Source organism: Diceros bicornis, chromosome 3, assembly GCF_020826845.1.
Source record: "Diceros bicornis minor isolate mBicDic1 chromosome 3, mDicBic1.mat.cur, whole genome shotgun sequence".
NCBI classification, from domain to species: domain Eukaryota; kingdom Metazoa; phylum Chordata; class Mammalia; order Perissodactyla; family Rhinocerotidae; genus Diceros; species Diceros bicornis.
In genome coordinates this window covers 57,731,157-57,747,842 of record NC_080742.1, presented here as the reverse complement: position 1 = coordinate 57,747,842, position 16,686 = coordinate 57,731,157, and the positions used below count along the sequence as shown (strand labels likewise).

The following is a 16,686-nucleotide window of genomic DNA, read 5'->3' as shown; positions in this document are numbered from 1 at the left end:
GCTTCCAGACCACTGTTGACTGCGGGTAACTGAACCACGGAAAGCGAAACCACAAATAAGGGGAGCCTACTGTACTTGAAAGGTGGCTAGTCTGAAATAAGAAGGGCTGTGACTGTGAAATACACATGGGAAGTTGAATACACACCAAGTATGAAAAAAGAAAAAAGAATGTAAAATGTCCCATCTGTATTTTTATAATGCTCATATATTGAAATGATAATATTTTGGGTACAATGGGTTAAATATAGTGCATTATTAAAATTCATTTCACTTGTTTCTTCCTTTCTTCTTTTAATGTGACTACTAGAATATTAAAAATTGCACATATGGCTCCCATTATATTTCCATTGGGCAGAGCAGGGTTAGAATGTTGCTGGAACGGTGCTTCGACCTTCCCATCATAAATAAGCACTAGATAAAGGGTAGCAGCTCCTTAAGTGAAGAGAAAGAATGACTCAGATTGCAGAATATGAACTCCCTATAAGCAAAAGAAAGGCACCGGCATTTGAAGGCAAAGAGGCAGCTTCTCCCTGCAGCCTTCTACAGGAAGGGCAACAATCAGACACCAAGAAGCTGTCTGGTAGGTTTCTCCTCAGAAAACCAATCCAGGAAACTCTGGTTTAAAATATTTAGGTTTGAGACACAAATGAATGTCCTAAATTCAAACAGGTTACCATTGAAAGGACTGGAACTAAAAATTATTCAGCCCTGCAGGAACGGGCAGGAATCCACTAAGTGCTGATTATAAGGCAGGGCACTTTGTATGTATCATCCCATGAAATCCTCACAACCATCTGGGAATTCTTTTATTTAAAAAAGAAAAAAATAGGAGTGGGGGTGTTTTTGGCTTCAAAGCCCTGAGTTTCTCTGAAATCTTCTATTTCATTTCTACAACAAGAAGCAAGGGATCCTTATCCTTCATATTTTCCATAACACTCTTCATGCATGAAATATCTTTGTAAGTCCTGTTTGCTACAGCAACCATATCAGAGATGGAAGAAGAAAACATAAGGTTCCTGGGTATTTTTTGCCAAGAAGTAGTTCCCTATTTTATGAACGAAGAAAGTGAGGCTCAGAGGTGTATTCACTTGCTCGAGGGGCAGAGCTGAATTAAATCCCTGTCCACTGACTCCAAAGACCATGCCCTCCCACCAGGGCCCACTGCCCGATCCCAGGTGGAGCATACAGAACTCACCTGCTGGCCCCTGACTCCATCAATACTGTGGTCGTGGCTACCCCAACTCAGGCCTGAGTTTTATAAATTTAAAAATGTAGTGATGACCTATTATTATATTAGAAAAAAATAATTTCTATAACTAGTATTTAGCTACCAGTCAAATAATTTGCTTCCTGGGAAAATAAAGGCCTTTTCTGAGTTGGGGAACTATAGAATTATAGATACTAGAAAGTCTCTAAGAAGCCCTCATTTTACTTATGAGGAAACTGAGTCTCAGAGAGGTTAATGGGAAGGTTCCAGGTCACATAACTGGCCAGTGACAGAAGCAGGACCCCAGGTCTCCTCACTCCCAGGCCAGTGACCTCTTGCCCACAACAATGCCCCGTAAGGGATCCAGAACACATCTGCATGTCTAAAACCATTCAGAACAATCTAGTAGCAAAGGCAAAACTTTTAAAAATACCAAAAACTTCATTGCACTTTTCCTAGTGCTTGGTCAAATGATTTTACTTAATGACCGAAGTTTAGGGTAAACATCCAGTTTGGTTATAAATGAAATCTTACTTCAATATATGAAAATTTTTATGTTGGAAAAAATCCTCTCACAGTCTGATGTTTTTCTGGCGCGTGTTCTGTTCTTTCAGTTAGTGGGCTTAGTTATTAAAGACAGCTGTGTCCATTGTTTATGAATATTATGGATGCTGAAAACCTAATAACAAAACCAAAAATTCTCAAGAGTCCCCTCCCTCTCCTTTTCTTGAACTTGAAACTGAAAAGAAACACATTTTCCACCAATGTCAAGAACAGTGACTCCTGTCATCTACCAGTCATATCCATAAACTCAGATTGGTGAGGGAAAAGAACCCAAAAGTCAACACAAATGTGAAACAAAGCTGTGAAAGTAGATTACAAGCTTATTTTGTCAAATTAAAGCATGAAAAAGATTAAGATATGCATCAGTACAGATGATGTGGTAAGAGTAATTTTTCATATTCATTTCGAAAGTAAAAAGTAAATTTTCTACTATTGAATTTTAGTTCTTAAAATATGACCAAAGGATACTCCTTTGTAAGGAGTCACTACTTTTATTGATGTTTCACTACATTACAAATTTATGTATAATCAGGCCAAAAATGAAACAGATACCTATTTTCCCTCCTACTAAAGAGAATGTCATGGACAAACTGTGGCCTTTCTTTTTATTCATTATTAATATATCAGTTTTTTCTTTTAACTCCAGCAATATTCAAAGGTTTAAAAAGTCCTCACATAGGACATCTGGGACATAATATTGTTAATCATAATCACATTGTCTGATTCTGTTATGTGTATCATAGAGAACTGAAGAGAAGCACTAGAGCAGAAAAGTAGTGTGCAGAATTAGGAGATAGATGTGTTTGACCCTGGATATAACTCCGGGTTGTTTATACATTTCATGGTGTTCCTTACACAGAAGGTTCACCCAGATCCTAGAGGCTTGTCCCCTTTCCAAATAGCAAAGTCTGCTCAATATTTCAAGCTGGCTCTGCTAAGCCACAGTGAGAGAACTTAGGTGGGTTCAGAAGGGATGATTCACCGCTATGACTCAGTGTAGGCTCAGAGATGGGCTTTAGAAGAGAGTGTTGGATGTGTGCGGGAAAAATAATCTCTTGTGTTTGTGGTTCGGTATCCCCCAGTCTTTGGGAGGACCATGGCTCCCTGCGATCTAAATACATTCCTGCTTATACTAACAAGTGGTACCATTTAAAATTCCACTCAAAAGAAATGGTGGTATTTGAAGCCATTCACGGGACCACAAAAGCACTGCTACCCTCCAAATTAAACATTTGAATGACATTTCAAAGGTGCCAAAATGTGTAATCAATTCATTCAAAAGATATTTCCTGAATATCTAGTGTGTACAGAACTCTGGGATAGTTATTCAAGGAGAGACCAAGATAGCAATGAAAATGAATTGTGCTAATTTACTAAAACAGGCTAGTGTGCCGAGATACTCATGAGAATCAAAGTAGAACATCTTAAGGATGACTGGAAATGACAAGGAAAATGGAAGCAGGAGGGAAAGGAGAAGGGATAGAAGAGCAAAGGGAGGGTGGGGGAGCCATGAAGCAGAAACAAGGAAACAAAGAGAGGAGCAGACCCAGAGGTACCAATTTAAATGAAAAAATTTAAGTTCTCCAGGTAATAATGGAGAAAAAGACCAAAAAGTTCTGGAAATATTCTAAAGTAATGCAATACTTATTTTATTCTATTTTGCTAACAAAATAGGATATTTCTTTTTACTTTCATCAACGCATATTTCTTTTCTCTTCCTCCCACACCACAGAAAGATACGGTGCCATCCCATGAGGCTGTGAGGAGTCAGAGCTCACCCCACCCCTCGCCCCATCCTCTGCACACAGCTACTCTGAAGTCGCCTCATCAGTTTTTAAAAATGCTTTAGATTGGATTCTCTTCCCCTAGAGATTTATTATAAATCTTTTATGTCACCATGCTCATTGAAAAAAAAAAAGTGAATATTTACCTTATTGCCTTCAAGATTGGATGGAAGACCCAAGTAGGAAGGTAGAAAGTTCTAGATCATATAACTCATTTCCAGGAACATGGACACTCAAATCAGAAAGTGGAAGACCTGGCATTTAGTCAAATATTTACCGTTTCCTATGCGCAAGACACTGTACTTAAAGGTGTGAGGTACATCATGCCTGTCTACAAGACGCTTAAAATCTAAAACACAGAAGGAGGAGAGGTAGGAAAGGATGGGAGCAAGAGCCCAATGGAAAATGAGGCCTGGAAAGCAGGAGGGACACTTCTCATTGTGAACCAAGAGAGAAAGAGAAGCCTGGGGGAAGACAGAGAGAAGTGGAAGGCTGCAGAGCCGCGGGAAAGGGAAGAGGCATTGTAGAAACTCAAAGGATAATTTCATTTTAGTATGGGAGCAGGGACAGAAGGTCACTATCTCAAAATGAAGGAATCAGAGATGGAAAGAGAAGAGCTTAAATAAAGAAAAGTCTTGAAACACCATATGATTTCACTCATATGTGAAAGATAAACAAATACATGGATAAGAACAGATTAGTGGTTACCAGAGGGGAAGAGGTGGGGGGAGGGTAAAAGGGGTAAAGGGGCACATAAGCATGGTGACAGATAAAAACTAGACTATTGGTGGTGAACACAATGCAGTCTATACAGAAACTGATATATAATAATGTACACCTGAAATTTACACAATGTTATAAGCCAATATGACCTCAATAAAATAATTAAAAAAAAAAAAGTCTTGGGGGCCAGCTTGGTGGCCCACATGGTTAAGTGCACGCGCTTCGCTTCGGTGGCCTGGGGTTTGCAGGTTTCGGATCCCGGGCGCGCACCAACGCACTGCTTGTCAAAGCCATGCTGTGGCGGTGTCCCATATAACGTGGAGGAAGATGGGCACGGCTTTTAGCTTAGAGCCAACTTTCCTCAGCAAAAAGAGGAGGATTGGCATCGGATGTTAGCTCGGGGCTGATCTTCCTCACAAAGAAAAAAAAAAAGTCTTGGACTAATTATATTTGGGAGTTGACAATGTTGACTCAACTTTCTCTTTGTTAATATAGTTGGATCAAGATTTGAGGAGAAGAGATTGGAAGACGACATGAGATTTCAGCAAACTCGGCCGTAATCCAACATGTAATATACACACTAAGGTTGAACTGCACACATGGCATTTTTTTCACTGTTTTTAAAAATACACCAGACCATAACTAGAAGATTAATATCCTTTGTGCATACATAAACTTCAATAGAACTTTAACCACTCAATAGAAAAAAGAGAAATAAAAACAGACAATTTACAGAAGAAACACAATTGATTAATAAACAAATGAAAAATGTTCAATTTCAGGAGTCAATGCCAATGAAAATAAGATTCTCAAATGGAAAAATAGTTTTGGTGCAGGAAAATATACATCTATGTACTGCTGATTGGAGTGGAAATTAGGATATCACTTATCTGAGGTATTTTAGCAACACACACACACACACACACGCACACACACAGCTTAAAATGTTTGTGTCCTTAATCCACTAATTATACGTCTATGAGTTCGGCCTAAGGAAATAATCAGAGAAACAAGGAAAGATCAATTTTCAAAGATGTTTGTTGCATCATTCATAACAGTGAAAACTGAAAACAATGTCAATTTGTTAATACCAGAAAAATGATTAAATAAATCATAGTATACTGATGGAATATTATGTAGCTATTAAAAATATTTTAATGACTTTTTAATGAAATAGAGATATGGTCACAATATAATATCAAAGGAAAATAACCAGGATGCAAAACTGCGTACAGAATGTAATCCTATCTAGTTATAACTATATGTAAATATGGAGAAAAAAATGTTGGAAGGAAATATATCAAATCATATTAACAGTGGTTATCTTTGAGTTGTACAATTATTTCCATTTTTCAATACATCTGGACTTTCTACAATTATCATGTATCTTATAGTTGGCACATGTTATATAATATTATCTTATACTTGACACACACAAAAATGTCGCAAAATGGTTTGATTTGGGGTTTATTTTTAATAAATATACCCAAGTCAATAGATTGTAGTTGTTTGGAGAGAAAAAGCGAAATCCCCTTCATCTTTGAGTGCTCAGTGCCTAATACAGTGTCCAACACATAGCAGACACTCAATTGTTGTTAAATTAATAAATGACTGGCTGGCTATAGAGACAAGTGATGGATAGAAAGATGGAAGGAGGAATGGATGAATAGTTGGAAAATTCTTCAGTGTTTAGTAAAATCAGTGTCTTTCCTGGGATTTTTAAGAGATGAAAGGGACTCAACATGAGACAGACCTTAAAGAGAAATGAAAGCAAGAGAAAACAAAATAAAAGGAATGATCGTTGCAGGGATACAATGGGATGAGATTTAATCACTTGAGTTCATTTTTCTACCAACTCTCAATATCTATTCCAAATTTCACTCAAATATGTAAATGCATCTGCTTCTTAGACAGATAGAAGAGAGCAACTGTTCAAAAGCAGTTATACAATTGCTCCCTCATTCTACCAGGAGGATGAATTTACATTCACAGAACCACTGAAACTTGTGTCTAGGAAAACCGAACTCCTCTATATAATCTCCAAGGAGGGCTATCCAAAACTGATGCTTAAACTCCGTCAGTGACTATTACAAGGAATAGATGGACCTCATCAGATAAACATTTATTTCTATCTGTCTTCAGAAGCCGAGGCAATGAGGATGGCTCTGTTCCAGCAACTATCACATTTATTTTGTGTATTCATAATTTCTTGGCAAGGAAACACTATAGATCATAGTGTCTTCATTCTCCAACAGATGTGAGGGTAACAGATACATGTTCTTCATGTACTCTGGCATCAAGGTGACATATACTTAGGCTGAATGCCCAAGGCTGAAATCTGGTATGAGTTTAAACTTCCTTAGACTTCTGAACTTCAGAGAGAGGAAGTGTAATTTACATTTTTATTGTGTTAATATCTCTTGCACCAAGATTGAGATTCTTTGTAGATGCTCACATCACCATTAATTCTCCCTGGAGATGTCTGGCTGCTCTTCACTCCATAGATTCAAATGGCATTCCCACTTTCAAATGTCTACAAACCATCACACATCATATCTCAAAATTACACTGGCTGGTGGGGAGAGGGAGGGTAGATGGGAGAGAAATGACGTGGCTTTATAAACAGGTAATTCAGGATTTAAGTTCCTATTAGCTCTTTGCCATTAGGCAAGCTATTAAACTTCTTAGAATCTCAGTTTCTTCAACAAACAAATGGAATGTTAATGCCTCCTAGGTTGCAGGGAAACTTTGAAAATTAACATTAAAGCACTATATGTATCTGGTACAGAGTATATACTCAGCAAAAGTAGCTATTATTATCGATAATTCCTCTATAAATAAATAGTTTGCTGATCTCTTTTCAAACTGTGTGTTTGCCTATAAATGCTCAAATGTCATGCAAGAAATTTCCTTTCCAACTATTTTCCTTATTGGGCTCATTTTTAAGGATGATGGCTCCCTGTGTAGAAAAATAACTTTACAGGATCCTTCAGTTATAAGTTATACAAAGAAACAAGCACAAGGAACCTTAGAAACCACAAAAAATAAAGACATATATAAGAATAAAAATTCAGGATTTCGCCTGAAAACACATGAGGCAGGGCTGAATAGGATTTAAAATATACAATAGTTATTCCCAATCTTTTTAACATCAAAAAAATTAAGCCTCCTGTTGATTTCAGAAACTTGCTGAAAGTACTCAACTAGTAACACAGATAATTCAACTAGGCTCATGAGTTCTAAGACAAGCCTTGAAGCCCCTGCCTCATTGTTTCCACCAATTCTAAACCAGCATATCATGAAACTTGTCCAATCTAAATCAAGTCCTTACATTGAAAAAACCACCTTAAACCAGACCTCCCAAAACCTCATAAAAATCCCACCTTTGCCATGTTCCTTCTAAGACGCCATTTTCAGGCGCTGTCAAGGAAATGATCAATGACCACGGTAAGCAATAAACTGAGCTTTGCCTTACAAACAGGTCATTGTGGTCGTATTTTCAAAAAGCAAGAATTCCACACCCCCATAACAGTAGTTGGCCATTTATGGATTCAATCTAGAGAATGGCATTACAATAGACCTTCCAATAGATGCCTTCAGTGACAGATAGATCCCAACTGCTCAGATTCATTCTAATATAAAGCACCAAGACTCAGAACCTCACGGTCTGGCCAAAAACAAGCAGAGCACCAGCCACTTTCCTAAGCAAGTTGGAGGCCCCTCCTAGTGGCCAAGTGCTATCCAGCCCTTAAAGAAAAGCCTTACTTTTTTTTCCAATTAACTGTTCAAAACCAAGACCTTTTTGTCCTCGGGGTGGTGGCACACCCACATTGCAAAATGGAATAGTGCAGCAATTATACCAAATTTCAGACTAGTTTTGAAAACTACTCTGAAGGTTTTTGGCCCACACAGTTTAGATAACCTGCCCACATTGATCTAATTCACTTGATAATTGCTCAATTCTCCAATTTATTGCCCAGATGTAGCCAAATTTCTCCCCATGGACAGGGAAGATATAATGGAAGCCTACAACTAAAATGTGCCAAATTGCACATAATACCATAGGAAGGCGGAGGCCATGTGAGAGGATTCAGGCATTAAGGGTCCCAAGTCCCCACGTCAGAGGAGCTGCGGAGTGTTTGGGAATATGTAACTTGGAATGCCGTGGCATCGTGTGACCACAGAAATGATGAGATATCCCACTGCTTCTTATTACAGGGAAATGCAATCCGAAGCCGGAAACACTAGAACGGCGAGAGGTCGCACACGTCTCCCCCTGACTTTAGGGCAAGGTCAACTCTGAGGGTGGAGAATTATGCTCTCTTTTCAAAGCTCTGCCACAGCTAGTGACCCTGATCATTGGTGAGCGCTTCCTGCCACTGCATCTCCCTGCTGCCATGAGTAGTGGGAATCTTTGAGGCTTAGGGAACATTTTTCAAACAAGACATCCCCAGAGAAGTCATCCACATTCCACACAAAGCAATTTATAATAAGTGCTACAGCAGCTGAGCATAAATCCATCTTCCTTTCTGAGCTCATCTACTGTGATGTGCATCTCTCTATTCCCTGCTGAATTGGTAAAGACTAAATGTGCAGGAGAAATAAAGTAGCAGAGGGGAGAGAGAGGCAAAGGGGAAAGAAAAGAAGATCAAAGTCAGCATTCATTTGTTCATGAATTCAGCAATTATTATGAATGCCCATTATGTACCAGGCACTAAAGGTACAAAGTCACCATTTTATCTTCATGGAGTTAAATAAAATCATCACAAAATATCTAATTACAAATCATGAAAAATGTTTGGGAAGTAAAGTATGGGTTGCTCTGAAGGTTTTAGCAACAGGACCTGATCTGGTCTTGGGAGTCAGAACAAGCTACCCTAAAGAAGGGATGTTTGGGCTTCCAAGTGCAGGATGAGTGGGTGTTAACTAGGTATGGGGAGGAGACAGGCAGGAGAAGAAAGAAAAAGCAGCCTAGGTAAAAGCCATGAGCTATTAGACCAGTACTCCTCAAACTTATGCGGGTAATGTCTCTTCTGGGGATCTTAAACTGCAGATTTCAATAGGTAGGTCTGGGGTATGACCCAAAGATTCTGCATTTCTAACAAGTTCTCAAGTGAGGCCAGTGCTGCTGGTCAGGCCCACAGGGTGTAGAGAGGATCCGGAGGATCTGCCCAGAGGCCAGAGCAGAAAGATCAAGGAAGGGCTGATGATGAGGCCAGAGAGCTTGGCAGAGGTCAGACCACACCAGGCTGTGCAGATCATCTGAAGGAATTCAGTCTGAGAGGAATGGGAACCAAGAAGATCTCCATTTCCTTTGTTCTCTCCGAATAACCTTCCTATGAGTTTCGTTTTCCCTGGGAGACAGCACTTTGCAATATCTAAAGTGTAAGTGAGAGCAAAGGTGTTTATGGACTTCAGGGCTTCTAAGAGCCAATAAAGCACAGCTCCTTCATCACAGACAGCCCATTAACAACCCATGTTTATTAGTAAAAATCCTCTGAACTTAATACGCCTTTGTCAGCAAAAGTAATTGATCTTGGCGGGTTAATTTGGCTGGTTTTGCAGACTGAGGACTTGCCACTCTTTTAAGAGTGTCCTACAACTCTGTGGGCTTTACTCCCTTCAGTAAGTAATAACCAAGAATGCTGAGCCCATAGGGTTCTTAAAATAGTTTGGTAAAAGAGAACACAAACATCTCTCATTGGCACCCTGGTCTTCAGTCTTACAAGCCTGAAGACGTTGGGTTTTACAGAAGTGTCTGTGCCAACTGCCACCATCCTGCTCCCTGAAAATTTGACTGAACAAAGGCATACCGAACTGTGTGCTGTGCAGTTAGGCAGGTAATAAAAACTCCAGCTTAAACGAAAGAGAAGCAGATGTGTGCTTTAACCAGTGCTCGGTGGGCTTTATAAACTATTCTTTGCTTCTGTCTCAGGAAAGAATCATCTTCTTTCCAATTTAAGATGAATATAGGACTTATTCACACTGAACACTTGTCATAAGGAATGCACTCTTACACGACTCATACAACTCGACGCAAGAGCTAAAGGAACTCAAGTTTTCGCCCCCCTGATTAGTAATGGGGCTGTGGAGAAGCAATTCTCTTGGCTCTCTAAATAACGGAAATGATACAGTTTAACAAGTGATAGTAAAACACTGCATTTTCTACGTGAGTCATAATGATATTCATAACTAAAAATGTTAGATGCTCTGCTTCTGGAATGGGTAAGAGTGAGGGGTTGTGAAATCCTCTCCAGATATCTTTAATGGTTAGCATGTTCTCAACGGTCTGGAATGCCATATATACTGTCCCGACCTAAATTAAGGATGTAAAATCATGTGTAAGGCATTTGTTTCATTATCTAAGGAATCCATCTCGGTAAGATGAAGTGTCTTTCTGGTGGTCTGCCTCTGTCACTACATTGCAAAAACATGGCTAGACAGATTTTCACAAATTTGGAGAGTGTAACTAGCAGGGTTGGATGTAAAATACAAGCCACATGGCATATATGATATTTACTTGAGAGTGGGGGACACCTCAGAGAGTTGGCAATTCATCAATCAGAGAAGGGTAATATATGCGAGTGATGCTTTACACGTGCATGACTCCACAGGGTGTGCTCCAAGGCAAACAGTAATCTAAGGAGAATGGGATATCTATCTAACAATAGCTATTCTCCCAGGCAAGAAGGGGCTTGCTGAGTCTAAGGGGCAGAATTGTCAGTTTGGAAGAGAAGAGGTTGCTGGGTTTTAGAGTACTACATCACAAGACAGCAATATGAAAGAAGAAGAAGAGTACTACCATCACTCAGCACCCACGGTGCTGAGCACTGAGGTCAGAAAGATGAGCAGAAGAAGACCTGGCTCCCTCCCTGATGGAGGACATGGTCTAACACAGAGAACGGGAAATAAACCAGTAACCGTGCTACAACGGGGCAGGTGCTAACCTGGATGTGTGTGTGTGTGTGTGTGTGTGTGTGTATGCTATGTTGTATGTGTGCATGTGAGAGAAGGATGGCAGGTGAGCTAGCCAGTGAGAGACATGAGCCTCAGGAAGACTAATGAGGAGACGGTTGCTGCTTCTGCCTGGGGGAGTGGAGCAGTCAGAGAGTTGCAGCGGGGTGGTGATAACCAACTTTGAAGGTCAAGCATTTACCAGGTGAAGAAGGAAAAGAAAAGAATTCCAGGCAGGGGCAGCAGCATGAGCAGAGGACTGGAAACATAAGAGTAATGGGTTTAGGAAAAAGCTAGTGGTCTAGTGTTCCAAAGATGTGCGTATGCATATATATATATATGTGTGTGTGTGTTTGTGTGTGTGTGTACAGACATACATACATATTCAGAGATATCAAAATACAATGTATATATGTTTGTGTGCATGTATATGTACCCGTATACATACACATATGTGTTGTAGCTAACTCTGTCGCTGCAGCCCACATGCTCTCATCCTTACCACTTGAGTGCACACACCAGACTTCCAACTGCCAGCACCTGTGTTTCTTCCTCTTGCTACTCCAGGCCACTTTGCCACCTGAGTGGCAGGCTCAAAACGGTTCCCAATCAACACCCCCGGGAGTAGACGGGAGTTGGTATAAACATATCTCATCTCTCTCACCCCTCGGGTGGGAAACTCTGAGGTATGAATCCTAAGATTGCAGAGTTTGCCCGGCAGGAGTGAGCTCTGATCACGCACAACGATACTCCCCTGGTGACATACCCTCGACTGGTTGCGTCCCCGCCTCGTCTCATCTCCACACTCTCTGCCAGAGTCTTCTCCATCTCCCACATAAACTACTTACATGCAAATACTTGTCTCAGGGTCTATTTCTGGGGGAATCCAAACTTAGACGCGTAAATGTGTGTGTTTGTATTTATATTTATAGGCATGTTCATATAGATTTGTACATATGCGTGTGGATATATACACTCCTACATATAGACATAGACGCATACAAATATATATGCACACAAATACCACATACATGTGTTTATATCTCTCTACGCAAAGTCGCACTGTTTTCCTTTTCACCAAAGCACAGCAGGTTATTATACACAGTCTTCTTTTCTTACAGGGGAGCCTGCAGCCTACAGAGCACACCCCGTAACCTCCTCAGCAGAGCATTTGGCCTCACACTGGTCCTGTCCAAAGCCTTGTCCAGCTTTGCCCTCTCACTCAGCAAGACAGCACCTCACTCCTCCCACACCTTCCACGCCAAAGCCTCCAAGACCGCTGCCAGGCAGCACCATCTGACTCCAGGCCTCACGGTGCCAGGGCCAGGTGATACATTTGCAATATTACCATCTAAAGCAAACATCTGCACAGTTACCACACTCAAAATAAGGCCATTTGCTGCCAAAACCTTATCTTTTTTGTTTTTTAGTGTATTACATCAAAAGATAGCAAAATGAAAGAATATTACAAACCAGGTTATTCCAATAACTCACTGCAAAAAAAAAACTTACACCTCAAATTTTTGTATTCATGGAAAGAAAAACTGCTCTTATGACCCTCCCCATACCCAAGTCTACTCACAAATGTCCTAGCCCCAGGTGAGAGCTCCATCCTCTCTTCTACTTGTCCTATTAACTTAAAGACTGACATCAGGAACATAATCAAAGCCATTAGCTGCCCTTTCCATGCTAAGTGTTGCAACATGGAGAACCAGAAAGAATAGGATTAGGAATATAGGAATGTTGGAAATCAGAATACAGGGATTTAGCAAATGATATAGAATGTAGGTCTAGAGAGAACTCATTGAGCAGGAAAGCTTGGGCAAGTAATAACATCCTTGGATTTTTATTTCTTCAACGGAAAATGAAAGAGGGACTTCCAGGGGCCTGAACTTGGCCCTCAGGTGTGTTTCGTTCAGCATGTATTATACTTAAAAACGCATAAAATCTGAATGCCTTGAGTGCATTTGAGTATGTGACCCCTGTACATATAATCTCTAAACTCATTTTCAGTTCCCAACATTGGATAACTGTGTAAGACTGTCATTGGAGAAACTGCAGGAACCTTCATTCTCCTTGGGGCCTTCTAAATTTCCTCCCCAGGGAGGCTCAACTGCCTAACCCTGGCACACCTTTATGGGAAAGACAATTCAGTCAGGTGCAGATTTAAAATTTCCCACTGAAATGTGCCTTGTTTCTCCTCAATCTACCCAAAAGAATGAGACTAAAAAAAATAAAAAATCAGAAAACTTTACCACTACCGATATGGAGGAAATAAAATTGAGAAATGGGCAGTATTTAGTGGCAAATAGAAATTATTTACATAAAAAATAACATAAAGCTATTTAACCATAATTAGCTGGAGAGGAAAAACATGAAAGTTGAGTCTGAATATGCAAACTCATGTTCATGTTCATTAGTAAATTGCTTTTGTGTTTTTATATAGTATTATTATAATATGGTATGTATTATATACCTCATATTACATATTATATATGTAAATATATCTCCTCTCTCTCCTTCCCCTTCTCCTTCCTTCCTTTCCTTCATTTCCTGTTTCTCTCCCATACAGAGACCATCACCAATACTCCCTAATCTGGACTCTCTAGGTCGTGATGTGCTTGTCTGTGCTGTAGGAAGGGGGAAAGATTTTAGAAAAGACATGTAGAGAAATGACAAGTGCTATGATTTATGATGATCCACATATGATTCTGCTTTGGTGAAATTAGGATGCTGGAGTTCCCCATGTATTTTTTTTAATATTCTGAGTTGCATACTGTATGTTCTTTATTACAAAAGATTAAACGCTTAAAAAATATATGGCTATACTAACTCCCTACTGTAAATAACTTGGAGCAGCTGGTTAAGGATAGATTCCCCATCATCACCAGTACCACCGTCACCACCAATGATTTTACTCCAAATTTAAAATACATTAATAGAAAAGATCCCTTTAAAATTATAACACATACTAAATTCTTTCTTTTATTCCTAAGCACTCTGGAGATATCCTTAGTATATGAATTACAAGTCAACAACGCTTAGAAAGGAAAGTCTACAGCTTTGCCTCACTAATCCCTTAGCCGCCCTGAATCCACGGTTTAGGGGCCTTTTCCTCCTGTCCATTCCCCCCAGTGTAACTGACCAACCCTCAGATCAGGTTCTCTCACACCATGGAATTCACTGAGGGCAAGCTGCACTTATCCCCACCTGCTTCCCATTTGACTGCACTAAAGAACTCAACAGCTGCCTCAGCAAGAAGCTTCTCTGCCCCAAAGAACAGAGAATCCACGTCTTCCCAAAGAAGGCAGGTGGAAGAAAATCAACCTCTCTCCCTCCATCTTTAGATCAATGGTTTTCAACCAGGAGTGATCTTGTTCTCAATGGGACATGTAGCAATGTCTGCGGACATTTTTGGTTGTCACAGCTGAGGGGCTAAGTGCTACTGGAATCTAATGGGTAGAGGCCAGGGATACTGCTAAACACCCCACAATGCACAGGACAGCCCCCACTACAAAAAACTACCCATCCCAGAATCTTAATAGTGCCAAGGTTGAAAACCTTCCTTAGAGTGATGAGCTTTCCCCTTGGTTCCACATCAGCAAGGAGAGGAGGAGAGACTGTAAAGAGAGTCAGAGCTGCTCTTGATGAGTTCCAGCCACAATTAACCATAAGGAACGAATGCCCTTGGAACATCCAGGGCAGTACTTACAACACAGGAACACTTGGTACATTTGTTTCCTTCTGGCTGAAATTCCTCCCCTTCTTGGTAGTGCACACCCTCAAACACACAGCCTGGAAAGCAAAGACAGGTTTACAATTAGGGCAGCAGCCTTCATTCAGCTTGACACTATCCTTCTATCCACTGCTCGTCTATCTCCCACCTCCACCTCCACCTCACAGAGTGTCCTCTTTAAGCAGAGGACAAGATTGCTTCATAGTGAGGAAAAAAAAAAAAAAAGAGAGGAGAATACAAAAGATTCACATGGGCCCAGAAACTCAAAGACGCTAGAAAGTAAACAAGATGTTGGAAGCTGGGTCAGCCCAAGAGAGAGCAGTGCAGAGTCTGAGGAGCTCACCATGACCACCCTCACCACAGCCAGGGTAACCAAACCCCAGAGGGGCCAGAAGAAGCAAAGAGAAGGTCAAGCAAAAGAAGATAATGATGAGCCAAAGAGCTCATCAAAAAGCTGCCACATGGTAAGTATCCAGGAATTGCCCAGCCTCTACCAGGCCCTTCATACCCCTTCTCATTCCATCTTCACAGTGAGCCTACAAAGTAGGGACTCTTATCACCACTCCCATAGATGAGGAAAACACAGCCCAGAGAGGAAGTAACTCACCCAGCTGGCAGGTGGCAAAACTGGGATTCAAACTCATCTCTGAGCCACCAGCAGCACCATGCAGAGGGCCAGGCACCAAGGCAAGAAGGGGCAGAGGCAGGGCAGGAAGTGCCATCCGGGTTTTCAGCTCCATCCTGTGTGCTACTAAAGGGGCTGTGGCCCCCACCAAGTTTGGCTAAAAATAGGACCAAAAGCCCAGGAAGCATCTCCTATTCAGAAAGATGCTCAGGACACTGCTGTATTCTTAAGAGATCTCACAAATGACCTAAAGCACAGGCTGGCCAGTAACCCCATGTCACCCGGGCCACAGGGGGACCATCAGCTAATGGCAAAGCCACTCTCTTCAGGACTGTCCTTACAAGGTGCTTTGCCAAGACGGCTGAGGTCACTTTCCATATAGTAGACTGTGCTGGAAGCAGCGCTACCCACGGGCAAAACTCAGCAAAGAGGGCTCTTGCGAAAGACTGACTCACACTCCTGAGAGTAAGTGTTGAAGGCCGGCCAACTGAAGTCATCAAGAGAACCCACCAAACTCTTGAAGCAGCTGGTTCTTGACAAGGAGAAACAAGTATTACCCCTAACCACCTGATCTGGTCACTGAACCCATTCATTTTAAAGATAAACACAGACCCCTTTGTTCAACTGAAAGACATGCAGACAAATGCTACTGAGTCTGAAGTTGAATAGCCAAGTGAAACTGTGGTTTTAAAGTCTTTTTGATACCCACACCCAGAGCTAGCAATCAACCACCTCCTTGGTGTTCCCATTGATGTGGGAAGTCTTGGTAAGCTTGGGTCGCTCCCAGTGGCTGTATCTCAGCATTGTTAATAATGGCAGGTGCCCAGTTGTCTCTTTTCAAAGGACACTTCCAACAAGGGGTCTTCAATTCTTTCATATACTTATGCACCATTGGTTCTGTCATACAGATTGTCAGACAGATTAACCACAACAATCTACATTTGACAACTTACATAAGGAAATTTTAAATGAAAATACTATGCAAACTGTTCCCATCACAAGCCACCACCCTTGAGCAAAGTCAGACAAAAAGGAAGGAGTAGACAACCAAGAATGCCCTGAAATCTGTTTCAGGAAGAAACTGACCACAGAC

The 16,686-nt window shown here is 40.9% G+C and overlaps 1 protein-coding gene across 2 annotated transcripts in view; it reads right to left on the bottom strand.

The window, feature by feature from the left end:
* BMPER (BMP binding endothelial regulator) overlaps positions 1-16,686 on the bottom strand; it is a 231,279-nt gene that overhangs the window by 151,364 nt on the left and 63,229 nt on the right. For both annotated transcript variants that reach the window (XM_058569040.1, XM_058569050.1), the window contains exon 6: positions 14,945-15,027. In XM_058569040.1, the coding sequence (XP_058425023.1) occupies positions 14,945-15,027 (83 nt within the window). The remainder of the gene's footprint in view (positions 1-14,944; positions 15,028-16,686) is intronic.